This window comes from Camelus ferus, chromosome 16 (genome assembly GCF_009834535.1).
Source record: "Camelus ferus isolate YT-003-E chromosome 16, BCGSAC_Cfer_1.0, whole genome shotgun sequence".
Taxonomy (NCBI): Eukaryota; Metazoa; Chordata; class Mammalia; order Artiodactyla; family Camelidae; genus Camelus; species Camelus ferus.
The window spans coordinates 14,826,924-14,842,617 of NC_045711.1; the positions used below are offsets into that span (position 1 = coordinate 14,826,924).

The 15,694-nt window shown below is 45.4% G+C and overlaps 1 protein-coding gene across 1 annotated transcript in view; it reads left to right on the top strand.

Annotated features, from left to right (window-relative positions):
- The first annotated feature begins 6,586 nt into the window (after positions 1–6,586).
- DNAH9 (dynein axonemal heavy chain 9) overlaps positions 6,587–15,694 on the top strand; it is a 266,848-nt gene continuing 257,740 nt past the window's right edge. The window contains 3 exon segments of the mRNA XM_032498821.1: positions 6,587–7,003; positions 12,606–12,802; positions 14,757–14,915. Of these exon segments, the coding sequence (XP_032354712.1) occupies positions 6,587–7,003; positions 12,606–12,802; positions 14,757–14,915 (773 nt within the window).

Here is a 15,694-nt window from a genome sequence, read left to right on the forward strand (position 1 = left end):
TACATCCTCCTAGGTTCAAGCCAAGAGAAAATAGGAAGTCCTTATTTACCCCAATAGTCTAACCAAAACCTTGGGTCTGACTCTACTGTTCTGATGGAATCGCATGCCCATTGCCACACTGATGACTGCAGATGGGACGTGGAATCATCCGTTTAGCTTAGGCTACGTCGCACACTTCAGTCCTAGAGCCGAGAACTGAGCCCTACCAGAGGTACCTGGACTGAGGGTAGCAGGGTAGAAGGTGGCTCAGGGTGTGGGAGGAGTTCCCTGAAGGAAAAGGACTGACCGATTCCTAGAAGGGTGAATGGAAACCGGGGTAAAAACACAAACAAATAAACAAACAAAACCAACATCCATTAAACAACCTTTCTGCTGCAGGAGGTGCTGTTGTTGTTTTTTAAAATCTAAGTTAAAATTGCCTCAAGATGTCTTACTCCGAATCATCTGTTACCAATGTGGCACCGCCCTCCTTTACAAGGCAGGAAACTGCATTTGTCAGAATCTGCTTTACTATCCACGTTTCTTTGTTCGAGTTTGCTTTGGAATGGAATTCACATGAGATTTGGAAGAAGGAGATGAAAGGGATGCTGCTGTGTGTGGGTAGAGTTGCCGGAATTCACAAATAAAAACACAAGACACCCAGTTAAATCTGAACTTCAGATAAATAATTTCTTGGTATAAGTACGTCCCATTTCCCCATGCAGTCTTATATGAGGTCTTTGGGTACTTACACTAAAAGCTTATTCATGATCTATCTGAAGTTCAAATTTAACCGGCATCCTGTATTTTGTCTAGCAATCTCATTTATCCTGGAGGACATGGTGGTCAGGCTTGGTGCCTCAGCAGACCCTCCAAGAACTTCCCTTTCGTGGTTCTGCAGACAGATACCTTTGAAGATCTCTCCACTGGCCCCTGCTTTGCAGTTCTGACGCCTGGACGCTACAGTTTCGCACACTTCCGTGAACTCAGGCTACTCCACTCACTCCAGTGCTGCACACTGCTGATGACAGTTTCTCTGACCCTCCAGCTACAGCCTTCCGCACAGCTCTTCCCCCAGTCACGGAAGCTCTAATTTCTATATTCAACCCCTTATTTCCACAATAGTTGAGTGGCTCTGACCAAGTCCAGATTGATCCACCCCTATATTCAGTCAGCAAAAGAAAACATGTCTTGCCATTTCAAGGCAATCACTTCTGATGTCTGTGTTTAGGTTTCAGGTTTCTTTCCTTTCACTGGTCTCTGGAGGGTTGTAAGTTCCTGGGGGTCTATGTATCTTACAGCCATCAGGAAAGGGTCTACATCTGTCCTTTGTCCTCACTGAGATGGAAACCATCTTGTATAGTCCCTGTAACCACACACAGTCATCCACCAAGGCCTCTACAGGATACAGGACACTATTTTGTTTTCTTCCTCCACCTGACCCCACGCTGGTCCTCTAAGCACTTCTGTTCTCCTCCTCCCAACCTTTCTACAAAGATCTTGGAATCTGTCAGTCCTTATCAATGAACAATGTTGGGTCAAGGCATTGAAAGGCTGCCTTCTGGTTCCTCTCCTGAAATCCTGCCTTTTCCCACTGCTGCTCCAACTCTGGGCACCAGATAAAATAAAGGCTTCTCCAGATGTCTGCAGTCTCCCATGTGTCTCAAGTGTCCTCTTCTCCTGGACGCCCCAGAATGTCACGTCTGTAGTAGCTGTCATGTCATCCTATTCCCTGAACTCTCCTCAAAGGGTCAAGAATTCTACAATCATATCCGAGTTGTCCTCTGCTTTGCCTCCCCAGCCTCTTCTTCCCCATCCTAGGAAGACTTCTTGTCCATCCTTTTAAGGAAATCTGCTCGTCAAACTGCCATGCACTCCGATCTGTCTACAGCTCAGCATTTACATGCTAACCTCTCAGTCTTTCAGGCTGTGCCCTGTATATTTAAAGCCAAGCTGCTGGAATTAAATCAAACAAGGAACACAGCACAAACCCTTTTTTCCCTCCAAAGTGCTTGGCTTTCACAGGAAAAGAAAAGAACTAGCATGGATTTCACAGCTATTGTCTCTGGTATGTGTTTAAAAACTATTGAGAAATTCAATCAACTGTTTTAGGCGATATCTGCAATCTCCGAGGCATTAAATGCCACTGACCCACTGAGTAAAGAGCCACAGGACAACATCCAAACATAAAGGAATAGAAAACTTCAATTAGTATTTCAAAATGCATCCCCTGCTTGTAACTGTCAGCGCGCTCTATCCGTTTACATTACCAGAAAACCAGACTGGAGAGCACAAATGGAGAATAAATAATAGTCAAAGATTCCAGAGAACAATCTGTCCTACTGTGAAGAAACACATCATTATGAGAACCAAATGGGCCCTCGTAATTTCAGGCAAAAATCAATTCAATGGGATGTTACCTATATCCCAAAACATTTTTTCTTAATCACGAAACTACAAAGGGAGTGAAAAATTCCGTAAACAATCATGTAGTTTCAAAGTGTTACCTACAAAGGAACAAAAATCAAGCTGGCTTCAGACTTCTCTTCAACACAGAGTTTCAGAAAGCAGTGGAACAATTTCTATGGAGATTTAAGAAAAAAATAGGCATTACCCTAAAATGTGATACCTCCCTAGTTCTGGGCTGGAATTGTGGATTTGGGAGCCATTAGCATAAACGGAAAAATTGTTGCCTTGGATGAGTAAATTCACACAAGGATAGATTTTAAAGTGAGAGGACCAGAAGCTCTGAGAGATGCCTGAGCAACACCTATATTGAAGGGAAAGGCAAAAATACAGGAGTCAGACAATGAGAGGACGTGGCCAAGAGGAGGATGCTTGTCATGAAAATTAAGAAACTAGTGAATCTGGAATCTCTTGGGTTGAAAAAGCCAAGAAGTAAGACAAAGGCTGAGGAGAAAGAAGTCACCAGTAATAGATCTAATTATAAAATGTGTAAAATTGATCAATTAACATTTAAAAAATATTTGATGTGTAGTTTTATAAATCTCATGAATTATTAGCATTTATTCCCAGTAAGTGAAATGAACTGCCCCACAACATTCAGCGTATAAGAAATGGCACATCCTTTTTTGTGTTTTTGAATTGTGAAGTATTTCATACATACAAAGAAGTCCAGAATATACTGGTACAGTTTAAGAAGAATGAGAAAATGAAAACGTGTAAGTCAGGTTGAGAAATAAAACAATACCAGGAACAGAAAAGCTCCAGTGTGCACCTCACCATCCCGTGTCTCTCTGTCTCCAACAAAATGGGATCAAAATCTGAATTTTGTGATAATCATCCCCTTCATTTTCTTTAGATGATTACATATGTATATCTGTCTGATAAAATATTGTAAATTTTGTTTGGTTTGAAACTTCTAATAATGGATCTGTTAGCTGCCTTTTTTGTTCAACATCATGCTTCTGAAATCCATCCTGTTGAAGCATGCAGCCAAGGTCCATTCATTTTCACTGCTGTACAGTATTTTATTCTACGAAGAGCTTACACCACAATTTATTTATCCGTTCTATCCCTGATGAACACTTGGTTTGTTTCCCATGATTTTGCTATTATGCACAATGCCACAATTAATATTCTTACACATCTCCCCAAGTAGCCTAGATTCTCCTTCTGTACATGTATCTAATACATCTGCCTGTGAGTGTCTGATGTCTTCACTTAGTGGCTGGGAGGAGACTATTCTAACAGGCATGCGTGTCCTTTGAATTAAAACTTCATCATTATTTTCATGTATTTGATACGAGAAAGTTGATTTAGATTCAATATCCATTAGCAGCATCACAAGAAATTGCAACACAACATTTACCAAAGCAGAAAAGGAAGAGCTGTTAGATTCTGTAAATACAATGTCAACTGTTTTTGAATGATTGTAAAAGGCTTTAAATTTTGCATTACTTGCTTCTGTGAACAAATTTGTTGTCAATGATGACTATCCAGAATTTAAAGACACCATTATTAAAAAGTGTTGAACAGCAGTTGTGCCTAGCCATTTCAAGCAAAAAATCTGATATGTAAAACATCATGCCCATGGAAGCAAGTTCAAATTTCTAATTTAAAAAAAGGCAATTATTTCATCTGAACAATTACACAAATTCAACATCTTCCTTAGCACCTTTTGTAGTAGCCAGCCTCTCAGATAGCACCCAGAGATTCTTGTTTCCTGGTATGTACTTCCTGGTGTAGTTCTTTTTCATACTGAATAGGGTGAACCTCTGTAATTAATGGGATTAGTGCAAAAATTACAGTGTGACTTCCAAGGCTAGGTCATAAGAGACATTGGGGCTTTTGTCCTGCTCTCAGAAGACAGCCACGGTGTCATGAAGACATTCAAGCACCCAACAGAGAGCTGAGAGACTGAAGCACTGACTCCCAACCCATGTGAATGCACCATCTTGGAAGTGGTTCCTCCAGCCTCAGTCAAGCCTTCACAAGATGTAGCTTGTCTGAAACATTATGAGAGATCCTGAGCCAGAACTTGGTAAACTGCTCCCATATTCCTGACCCACTATAAACTATGTGAGCTAATAAGTGTCTATTGCTATTTTAAGCTGCTATGTTTTGGGGTAATTTGTTACACAGCAATGGATAACTAATACACTCGTAACTTTTATTTTTCATACCATAATTATACAATACAAAGACAATGGCAATTGTTTTCAGTAAGCCCCATATAGATGCCCCCCACCAAAATCTCTTTTTAAAATGGAAAATAAGGTGTGGTGTTGGAGAAAAACAAGCAAAAGTTGATATTGCCAGTGTTCTGGACACTTCAAGACACCTCATTCTCAGACACCTTCAAGTCATCTCTACAGTCTCCTGTCTTTCTTTCTTCCTTCCTTCCTTCCTTCCTTCCTTCCTTCCTTCCTTCTTCTTTCTTCCTTCCTTCCTTCCTTCCTTCCTTCCTTCCTTCCTTCCTTCCTTCCATCCTTCCTTTCTTTCTTTCTTTCTTTCTTTCTTTTTTGTATATTGGGGCCAAGGGACAAAGAGGATATAAGAGCAAAATAGGTCATAGTAGGGGTGGCAGAAAATTTATTTGAAGCATTTACAGTCACTGAATGGCCCTGAATTCACTCTCTGTACAAAACAGGAGCAGGATTGACACATCTGGAGTCCCCAAGCACGAAAACAATAATGATACCTTTCTATTTGCAAAATAAAAACTCTACAAAACTATGATATGGGTAAAGAAGCCCCCGAAGTTTCTATTTTTCCCTGATGCTTCTTTTGAAACGTCAATTGTCAAATCCATCTTCAAAATTGTTTTAGTGTCTCTGCTTTGTCCCTTTACTCACAGTTGGTCTGCCCACTGTTTAATCCAGCGATGATAAAACACTCTCTAAACAGAGATTCATGTTCTAAGATGAACATACTTCATCACAGCACCCCTCTGTGCCCCAGTTATTATTAAATCATTTTACCTTCCAGAGACTGGCTTTTCCTGAAGGTCTCTTGTTAGCCAAGCTGCCTTTAATAAGTGCTTATTCTTAATATTCCTTTGAAACCCACTATAAATGTTCTTGTTACCCAGAAACGCTGCAGTCTCTGATGGGTCACTAAAATCAGGGTGGGAAGGCAGAAAGGAGCTCATTTTAGATCTGCAGGCCTCATGCCGTCCAGGTTGTCCTTTTGCTTGTCCCATTCTCACCTTACATGCATGCAAAGGGCCAGGCTATTTATATTCTGATCATGGAGAAGGACTCAGCAGGTGACAAATGCTAATTTGTGAGGTCAGGAAAGGTGCTTCACATTTTCCCTTTGTGAAGACAAGATCAAGACGTAGGGCAGGATGGGGAGGCTCTGAATATCCTGTATATTTTGCTACATTTAAGAAGTGACTGTGACCATACTCATGGAAATCAAAGTGGTCTCAGAGTTTGAGTCCCCATTTATCAGAATAACCACACTTAAGGCAGGGACAAAGCAGGACTATTTTATTTTATATAATTGATATTGAAATTCTGAAGCTAAGCTGTGTAATATGACTGCTACTAGCCACAAGTGACTATTTAATTATAAATTAATTAAAATTAAATAAAATAAAAATCCAGGGCCCCAGTCACACAAGCACATTCTAAATGCTCAGTAGACACGTGAGCACCGTTACAAAATATTTGATATCATGGAAAAGAAATAAAAACTTGACTGAATTCCCTTACATCTATTTTATTATCTGACATTGTTTCTAACTTTGAATTACACATTTGGGGAGTAGGTGGGAGAACCATGATACTTTCAGTGTCTGGCGACCTCTAAAGAATTTAATCTGACCTTCGCCAGCAGGCTCCTTAACAGCATTTATAGCCCTGACCTCCCCTCCACGCACCTCATCAATAAGTCATTGCCCTGGACAGTCACCCACGAGCACCTTCAATCCGTGAGATTAGACAGGAAACTCGAGCCTCACCCGGTTTCCTAGCAACAGCGACGCGACCCCGCCCCTTCCCAGGCCGGGCTGCTCCTACCTTATTGGACTAGAGGGGGCGGGACCCGGAATCCAGTGTCCAATAGGAGAGGAACGGAGGAGGGAGTCCTGGCCGCGTCCCCGTCGCCCGGGAAACCGCTGCCGCCGAGTTCGCGCGCGATGCCGAGGGCTGAGGAGCCAGCAGCGCGGGCTGAGGAGAACGCGGACCCCGAGCCCGGCGGCGACCAGCGGCTGCGACTCCTGGGGGCCTACGTGGCTCGGAGCCTGCGGCCGGCTGCGGGCGCCTGGGAGCGCTGCGCGGGCTCGGCCGAGGCGAGGCAGCTGCTTCATGCCTTCCTGGGCCGTGGGGCCGCGGAGGGGCCGCGGCCGCTGTTGGTGGTGCGGCCCGGGCCCGGGGGCCTGGCTGTGCGCCCGGGGCTGGACGCGGGACCCGAGGCCGGCCCGCCTCGCGCTAAGGGGCTGTTTTTCCTGCGCACCCAGCCCGAGCCTCCGGGGCCTGACAGCCTCCGCGGAGCAGTGCTCTGCGGGGACCTGCCAGCCGCGCCGCTGGAGCACCTGGCCGCGCTCTTCTCCGAGGTGAGGGTGGGTCGTTCGGTGGCCCCGCGCCGGCTGCTGCTGGGGTGGGGGTGGGGAGGAGGCGGGGCCAGAGGGAGGGCGGGGCCAGGGAGAGGAGAATGGAGCTGAGTCTGAGGAGTTGCGATTAATGTGCGAAGGCGGCACCGCGAGGTTAGAGGGGCGGAGCTGGCAGGAAACTGGGATCCCGGGCTGACCGCTGAGACTCGGTGGCGAGCTGTGAAATGAGAGCTGGGGGAAATCTGAGTAGGGGTCGGGTCAGAGCCAGGTCGTTATGGGGCTAGGACTTGCTTCAGTCCTGGGTTAGTTTCATGCCAAGTCAGGGAGAGGCTGGTCTGAAGAGGGCCTGGGTCTTGACCTTTTTTCGAGGCTGTGTCTGAATCCCTCCTGTCCACTGGCACTGCAAAGGACAGGGAGCGGTGGCCCAAGGGGCGTTTCCAGTGGGTCAGTGAGGTGAACGAAGGAGGTGAAAGGCTCTAAACAGTGTTTACTAATGGAGAAGAGTTAAAAAGAAGTGGTTTGATTTTGATTTTTATCTCATTCTTGAACGAGAGGTCAACCTTGTGCCCAGATCACAAGTTGGGGCATCCAGTTGGAAATGTCCAACAAGTGTTTGGAGGGGTTTGCCTGGAGCACAGGGAGGAAGACCTCCCGGGATGTGTATTATGGAGTGCTTTGGTGGCACCACAGCAGAAGCCTCCAGAGTGCAGGTGGGCTCAGGAGAGATGCTTGGGACATTTAGACCTTTCTGGCAGTCTCCTCCCTGTAACCTGCGTGTGTGTGCTTCTGGAAGCCTGATGCCCTGGATTCTGAAGGTTGTGGAATAAGTATTTATTGGGTACTGGCTTTATGATGTTTCGTGTGATAGGTGCTGTGGGGAGCCACCAAAGAAATAAAGACAAGATCCCACCCATGGAATTCATCACGTATATACTTAAAACTATATGTGACTGCAGTGGGGACAGAGCTTACCTAACGCTGGCCCCGTGCTGGAACTGGGGCCTGGAGGCTCCCTGCTATGTCAGGTGTTAGGCCTTTGGTTGCTTTCTTAGGAAGGTATGGGGAGGGGGGATTCTGGAGAAGGTCTGGGGTGACAGAGGACTTATTGTACTCAGCAGAGTGTCCTCAAGACAGTTCATTCTCAAGGTAACACATGACAGATTTTTTCCTTTTTAAGGCTAAATAGTATTCCATGGTATGTATAGACCACATTTTCTTTATCCCATTCACTCGTGGATGGACATTTAGGTTTCTTTTATTCCTTGGTTATTATGGATAATGCTGCAATTTAAGATAATTTTTAAAAGGTGTAGTATGTATAGTATACTACTATGTCTGCTATAAAGAAGGAGGAAGGGAGGGAGGGAAGGATGAAGGAATGAAGGAAGGACATTCATGAACAGAGTAATCCACAGGCCAAAGGAACTGGGTGACTGAGGGAGGTAAAGGGGTAGGTAGAAGACTTACTTTCTCCTGTAAAGCTTTTGTACTTTAAAATTTTGCACCACATAAATGTGTTATCTATTTTAAAAATCTAAATAAAATTACCTAAAAAATACCTCCAGGCCTTCATTTGCATTTCTTAAAACCTCTAACAGCAGTCCTTGGGCCACATAAGCACTCCTCTCCCATCCGCTTCTTTTGCACACCCTGAAGCTGATCCAGGGCCACTTCAGGACCCGATCACCTCCCTGAATCGCTGCCTCCCATGTGTCCTGCCCACTCTCATCTCCACCTGTGGATCAGTCCCTGGCTTAGTGCTCCCCTCTCTACAGAGCAGCGCTAAAGCCAAAAATCCCACCTGGCTGAGAGAACTCTTCCTTGTGGGGAGGTGAGTGGTGTTAATGAGGGGGTGAAGCTATAGATCTTTGTTTTTATCCCATTGCACTAGTACAAGGTGAAAAACAGATGCACGCAGGAAAATGTTTCCAAGGAAGAATTGATAGAATTTAGGAATCAGTCCTTCTGCTCCCTTTCTTCCTCCTCCCAGTCCCTTTATTCATTGCGCCAGGTTACTTTTCCTAGAGCGCTGGAACTTGAATGCTGTTCTGAAGTTGTTTTGGAGTGAGACTGTCACCTTTCCTGCCAGGTGGACCCCCAGCTGGGTCCTTCCTTTGCCCAGTGCCGGTGGTGCCAACTGAACAAAGACAGGTTCAGCAAAGCAGCACAGAAACTTTACTTTTTTGATGAGGGAATGGAGAAGGGAGAACTCATGCTGTCAAAACACCACCTTCTCCCCGGGCAGCCAGAGCGGAGCCTTACACCGGGCGCGGTGACGTCAAGGGCAGGGGCGGGGCCAAGAAGTACGCTTGCGCAGAGCCCTCCGCGTGGCCCACGCCTCTGGGCGCGGCCTTTGGGTTCCTGCGAGATTCCGTGTAGCCATTTTGGAACTTTCTGGTTCCTGCTGGTTCTGCTAGTTTTGCTTCCTGGCCGTTTCTTCAGCTTTCTGCCTTAGTTCCTGCTGAGCAAGTAGAGCTGTGGGTGTAAGCATGGGTTGTTGAGGGGAGGAAAAGGGAGGGTGTAGGTTGGTTTTCTGTAAAGGCGTAGGTCCGTTTTCCAGTGCCAGGAGCATGGGCTTTGGAGTCTGGGGGAGCCTCCTTCCAGTCCGTTCTGTCAAGTTCATCAGTGTGGTGGGAGCAGGCTAGTTCACCTCTGTCAGGATGGAAGCACCTGGCAGGCTTGTCATGAAAATTTAAAATAACTTATCAGAACACCTAATACGTACAGAGTTTGTTAGTGTTACGGAGTCCAAGCTCCTACTACACCCTCCCACCCCCACCCCGCACCACAGGCCAGTGAATGGAGAGAGGATGTTGGGGCCAGTAGTAGCCGCTTCATTCCGAAAGCCAAGGGGAGCGGGTGTGGCTGGTTGTTGCAAACTTCTTGTTGCCAGAATCCCTCGTTCCTACTGCTGTTTACGGAGGTCTGGTCCCACTGTTCCTATAATCCTGTAACAAGATAATTGTTATTTTCTGTTTGTATTTTTTAGTTGAGGTTATAATGTGTCCATTTCTGCTATACAGCATAATGTCTCAGTCATGCATATACATACCTATATTTGTTTTCATATTCTTTTTCATTAAAGGTTGTTATAAGATATTGAACGTAATTCTCTGTGCTATATAGCAGAAACTTTTTAAAAATCTATTTTTATATATAGTGGCTAACATTTGTAAATCTCAGACTCCCAGATTTATCCATTCCCACCTCCTTTCCCTGGTAACCATAAGATTGTTTACTATGTCTGTGAGTCTGTTTCTCTTTTGTAGATGAGTTCATAGTGTTCTTTTTTTTTTTCTTTTTAGATTCCACATGTGAATGATATCATATGGTATTTTTCTTTATCTTTCTGGCTTACTTTGCTTAGAATGACGATTTCTGAGTCCATCCATGTTGCTGAAAATGGCATTATTTTATTCTTTTTTATGGCTTAGTAGTATTCCATTGATACATATACCAAACTTCTTTACCCAGTCATCTGTCAGTGGATATTTGGGTTGCTTCCATGTCTTGGCTTTTGTATATAGTGCAACTTTTTATTATACCCTTAAAGGTCAAGCTTGGGAGGCAGAACCTGGAGAAGGGGGTGTCATGTGTATTTGAGGCTTCAGGCAACCTTCTTTTACAAAGGCTTAGAGCCAGCTTGACTGAGACAGGCAATCAAGCACAAAGGTTAGAGCCAAAGGAATAGATCCAATATGGAGTCAGGTTTGTTCTTCTGTTACATTAGTTGTAGGTATTTCCTAAAGGACAAGGATTATTGTCACTCTGCATCCCACTTAAAGGCTTCCTCACTTCTCTGACCCATCCTTGTCACTTTGCTCTAACCCCAACCAACTTCTCCCCAAAGACTCAGCTGTCTCCCTACAGCCCTTCTACCTCTGAGCTTGTAAGTGGGACAGGTATCCTTGCTGCTTGCTGCTTCTAGATTCATGCTGAAAAACATCCAGTTTGAATCTCATGCCATTAGACAAAGCCACCTCTCTCCTCGTTGCACTGCCCTCATTTCCCCATGATTGGGCTCCTGCTCACTGTGACTCTCTCCAACATTGTCTTAGCAAGTGGCTGTTTCAAGAGACAAATAAATGATCCTTCCATTAACCAAGCCTCTGGGCTCCTTGAACCTTCCTCCTCTGGTGATCTTGTCCCCCTTCCTGTCTTAACCACCCCTTCCTGCCCTCATGAAGCTGAATGAGGCTAGAGAAAGACCAACTGGCTCCACATTCATGACCCCGAACCTCTAATTTTATTATCAGGCCTTTTATTGCTTCCCAGCTGGCATCCCATACATCCTATTCCAGTGATTCCCTTACTCTTTGAGGTCACTGTTGCACACTTTCTTTTTTTTTCCCCTCAAATGTCCAAAATCTTTTCGATCAACCTCAATCTGCAGTGCTTTTGCTTCTTACTTGATTTAAAAAAAAGGAAATAATAGAATAAAATTTCTGCAAATGCTTATACTACCCCTTCTGCCAAAAGCTGTAAGCTTTTGACAGGCAGAGGTTCCCCATCAGAGGCACGAATTACGACTTTTAAAGTGGCTTGTAGTAGAAACCTCAATGTAAATCAGCTCAGAAAGTTCAAGAGCAGCTTGGTTCAGGAGCTCAAATGATGTTATAGGACTTGGTTTTTCTCCATCTATGAACTCTCCTTTCTGCATGTCAACTCAATTCTAAGGCTCCAGATGGTAGTACAGGGGCCACCAGTTGTTCTGACTCAAAGGCAGAGAAAGCTCCTCTTCCTCATAAAGTCCAGATAAGAGACTTTGGTCTGACTCACTGGCTCCAGTTTGTTCACGTGTTCACACCTAGGTCTGGAGATGAGTACTAAGAAAAGAGGGACTATGTTGGGTGGCCAACACCAACTAAGGTCCACCCCACAGAAAGATTCAAGACCCTCAGCTAGACTTATTTCTGTAAAATGCCCCCTCATACCACCTGTATACAGAGGGCCATACTTACCTGCATGTGTCCTGTTTTTTCCCTCTTGGCCTTTGCGACAGTTTTGATCACCTTCTGTTCACCCTGTTGATGAGGGAAGGATTCCTGTCCTAGGGTTCTGGACATGGCTGTACACACGACACGGGACAGATGAGACTGACAGCAGATTGTTGGCACATACACTCACAGCCCAGAGGAGAACACTGTGCCAGGCAGGACCACACGGGAGCTGTGCTTGGAAACAGTGAACCAGCAGGGGCTGTGGGAGGCAAGCTTTGTAGTATCGAGAGGCTGTGGTGCCCACTGGTTCCTGCAGAAGGATGGGATTGACTTGTTTGAATATTCCACTGGCTGGCAAGGAACTGAAGCCCACTACTCAGGGTTAAGCAGCAGCTGTGCCTGGTTCCCTTGTTAAGACGGCTGTTTGACTAGGGACTTTATCTGCAGGAGCAGAGTGGGTGGGAACCCTGTGGGTAGGCTACTCATGGCCCTACCAGTTGTCGAGGCAGTACATAATATTGGTGATTAATAATTAGGCCTCACAGAACAGGGACCTGCAAAAGGTTGTGTATATAGCTTTCTGCTCCTTTCTTCGCAGAATAGTCTTTCCTTAAGGACTCAGAAGTAGAATGCCCACTTCTCTTTTCTGTGCACATCTGTTCCAGGTTGTCATCCCAGTCTTGGCCAATGAGAAGAATCACCTCAACTGGCCTCACGTGGTATGTCAGGATGTCCGGCGACACGCCCACAGTCTCCAGTGTGACCTCCTGGTTATCCTTGAGCAAGCGAAGGGGAAAACTTTGCTGCCTCTTCCAGTAGACTCAGAAAAAGTGGAGTTTGTGGATTCTGAAAGTGAGACCATGTAAGTACCGCCAGCCTGGCCATATGGGCCTCTGAGATATGAGAGATGCTTGTTTATCTGAATGTTTTCCTTATGACTTTTCTGTTCCTGACTCTGCACATCTCCTTGTTCTGCACACAAGCCCACTGTCTGCTCTGTTTGCCAACATCCTCGGACTGTTATGTTTTGTGCTGATTACTACCCTTGCCCCAGTTCCTCTGCCTGAAGTCTTTTAAGGCTATCATGGCAACATGGCCTTTTTTTCTGCTTAGAATTATTTTAGGGCTGAGAGCAGCCACACTGATTTCAGTATTTTGCTTATCAGGACAGTGTCTCATCATTGGCAAAGACCCAGGTCCAGTCTGGGAGACAGCACGCCTCTTCCCAGCATTTACCCAGCACATAATGTCACAGTTCCAGACCCTCCTCCCCTGGCAGCTGGAGACTTTTTTCAGGTCCTGGGGTTTTTTTTTTTCCAAATAGAAACAAATCTGGCTTTGTTGAGGCTTGCGGTCTATGCCTCCTGTGCCTGGGTAGGCATTAAAGCCCCAGCCTCTTCTTGTATGAACGATACCTGCCATCAGCTTCCACTTACCATTCCAGTGATGAGCCATCTTTGTTTCTGTCCTGTGGGGATATTTTTCTTTTTCTTTCAAGCCAGGCTGTGTATCTAAATGATACTTTTCAGTCGTCTTCTATCCAGCATTTCTTTATGTTTGTGGCAATAGGCCATCTTCCTACATGAGCTCAGTCTGCCATATTGCTGGGAGTTTCTGAATGTATTCTGTGCATATCCAGGGCCCCTGGTTTGATCTGAAGAATAAGTAATGCATGGGCTAGCAGTGTGCTTTATAGTGAGGTTTTGCTATTGAAAGTAATTTGCTACATATATAATTTGAAGCAATTTTCCAGGTAACTAGAAAACTCACCGTGGTTTAATAAAAATACACAATTTTCAAAATAAATAAATTCTAATTGCCTTTTCCCACTGCTTTTTTTGACATAATAACATTCAGTGTGTGTGTATATATAATCATTGCTGAATTTGTCTGCCTTTGTTCAAATTTGATAATTTCCCAAAAGGTTGGATCATATTTCAGGGAGGTGAGTATCTTCTCCCTTTAATACAGTCCATAATCACTTGTGCCGTATCATTGCTCAGCAAATATGAATTTAATTAAATGATGTGAAGGTGGGTTTCTGGCTCAAAAGTGCAAATGATAGATTCTCTTTCTTTGTCACTTGTGTCCTGGGTTCTTGGCATGAACAACTGTCAGTTCAGACTTTATGAAAAGGCAACCAAAATGTATTTCTGATTTTTAATCCCCTCCAAACTTCCCTAGATAGTTATTTAGTTAATTTGAAAGGTGTACGAGGGGAAATGTGTGGGGATTCCATTCTTCACTGGAAACGTGAGGACAAAGCATAGTGATGTGCGGGTGTCTGATAGCTGGCCTTGTGGAGGAGGGAGTTACCTAGTCCCTCTTGCTGCAGAGGTCAGAACAGAGAGCCAAGTCAGGGAAGTGGCAGGGAGGCAGACGGGGTTCAGTGTAGAGACAAGCTCCTGGGGAGAGCTGATGTGAGGAGTGTGCTACCTGGTCAAGTAGGGAGCCAGCTGGCATCAGTGGGACTCAAGCAGGAGCTGGATGGTCATCTGGCTGTTTTCTGTCCAGTGTGTTCCTGCACTGACAGAAAGACTTGATAGGATTCAGAGTTCTTAATCTAGCCTTCACAGTATTGGGGGGGGGGTGCGAATTTTGAGTAACTGTGCATATGCACGTGCATAAGAGCTTGTCTGGGGTGAGGATCTGTACTTCTCATTGACTACTTGTCAGAGTCTGTTATCCAGCCAAGTTAAGAATGCCTGGACTAAATTGAATATCTCACCTATTTTTAAAAGATTTGGGATTCTGTCTGAGGGGACACCCAGTGTTAAGCTCTTTCCAGTGTCCCAGGAGATTTGTGTCTTTTGCAGCTTGGAGTCTACAGATAAGTCGGTCATCTATGCCATTGAGTCAGCAGTAATCCAGTGGAGCCGCCAAGTCCAGGTGGTGCTCAAGAGAGAGTCTTCCCAGCCACTCCAACAGGGGGAGAATCCCACCCCTGAGGTGGAGATGGAGTTCTGGAAGAACAGGTGCGCACGTGCTTGAGCTGTGGAGATCAGATGTCTCACCTGAGGATGCTCGCCTCGGGGGGGGGGGGGGAGGCGCCCATTGCGTCTGGTCCCACCTCCTGGTGTTTCTCACCACCCCTAGCGCAAACAGCTCAGTGTCATTTCAGGCAACGTGATTTTTCTGTGCCCTGGGAGATGACACTTTCCCTAAGGTTCAGTAGTCATGCCTCATTTCTTGGGCTTCAGTCAGTGTGTCTTCTGACATTTCTTCAAAGGCTCTTTCAACTACATGAAAAATTACTGAACTCTGTTTCATATTTTCTTCTGCTAGTCTATTCCCTTCTCCTTGGACAGTCAGTGTGCACACAGTTTGGGTAAGGATCTTGAGAAGGAGAGGGGGGTTGGCAGTTCACTGCTGAACAGCCTCTCCTAGGTTCCAGGTGTTCATTGATAGGGCTGAAAGTCCATCACCCACTGTGTCCCAGCCACACGGTTTCCAGAAAGACCTAATTATACCTCCTGTCATCCCCCTCATCCTCTCCGTTAACTTGCTCCTATTTATCATGGTGCTGATTAATCTTTTCCTCAGAAGGAGACAGACATGTTTGAGCCAAATGTCCCTGTCCTCACATGTCACATGACCAGGTATGCCTGTAGGGCTCCTGCCGCATGTGCGCCCCACGCTGAGATGCCCCATCCTCTTACCATACCGCTCTGACCTGCTCTGGGGCCCTTCTCTAGCAGCCTTGCTCTGACAGCACCTCTCTCACCCTGACCCCAGACCTCACTGCAAGAGCTAG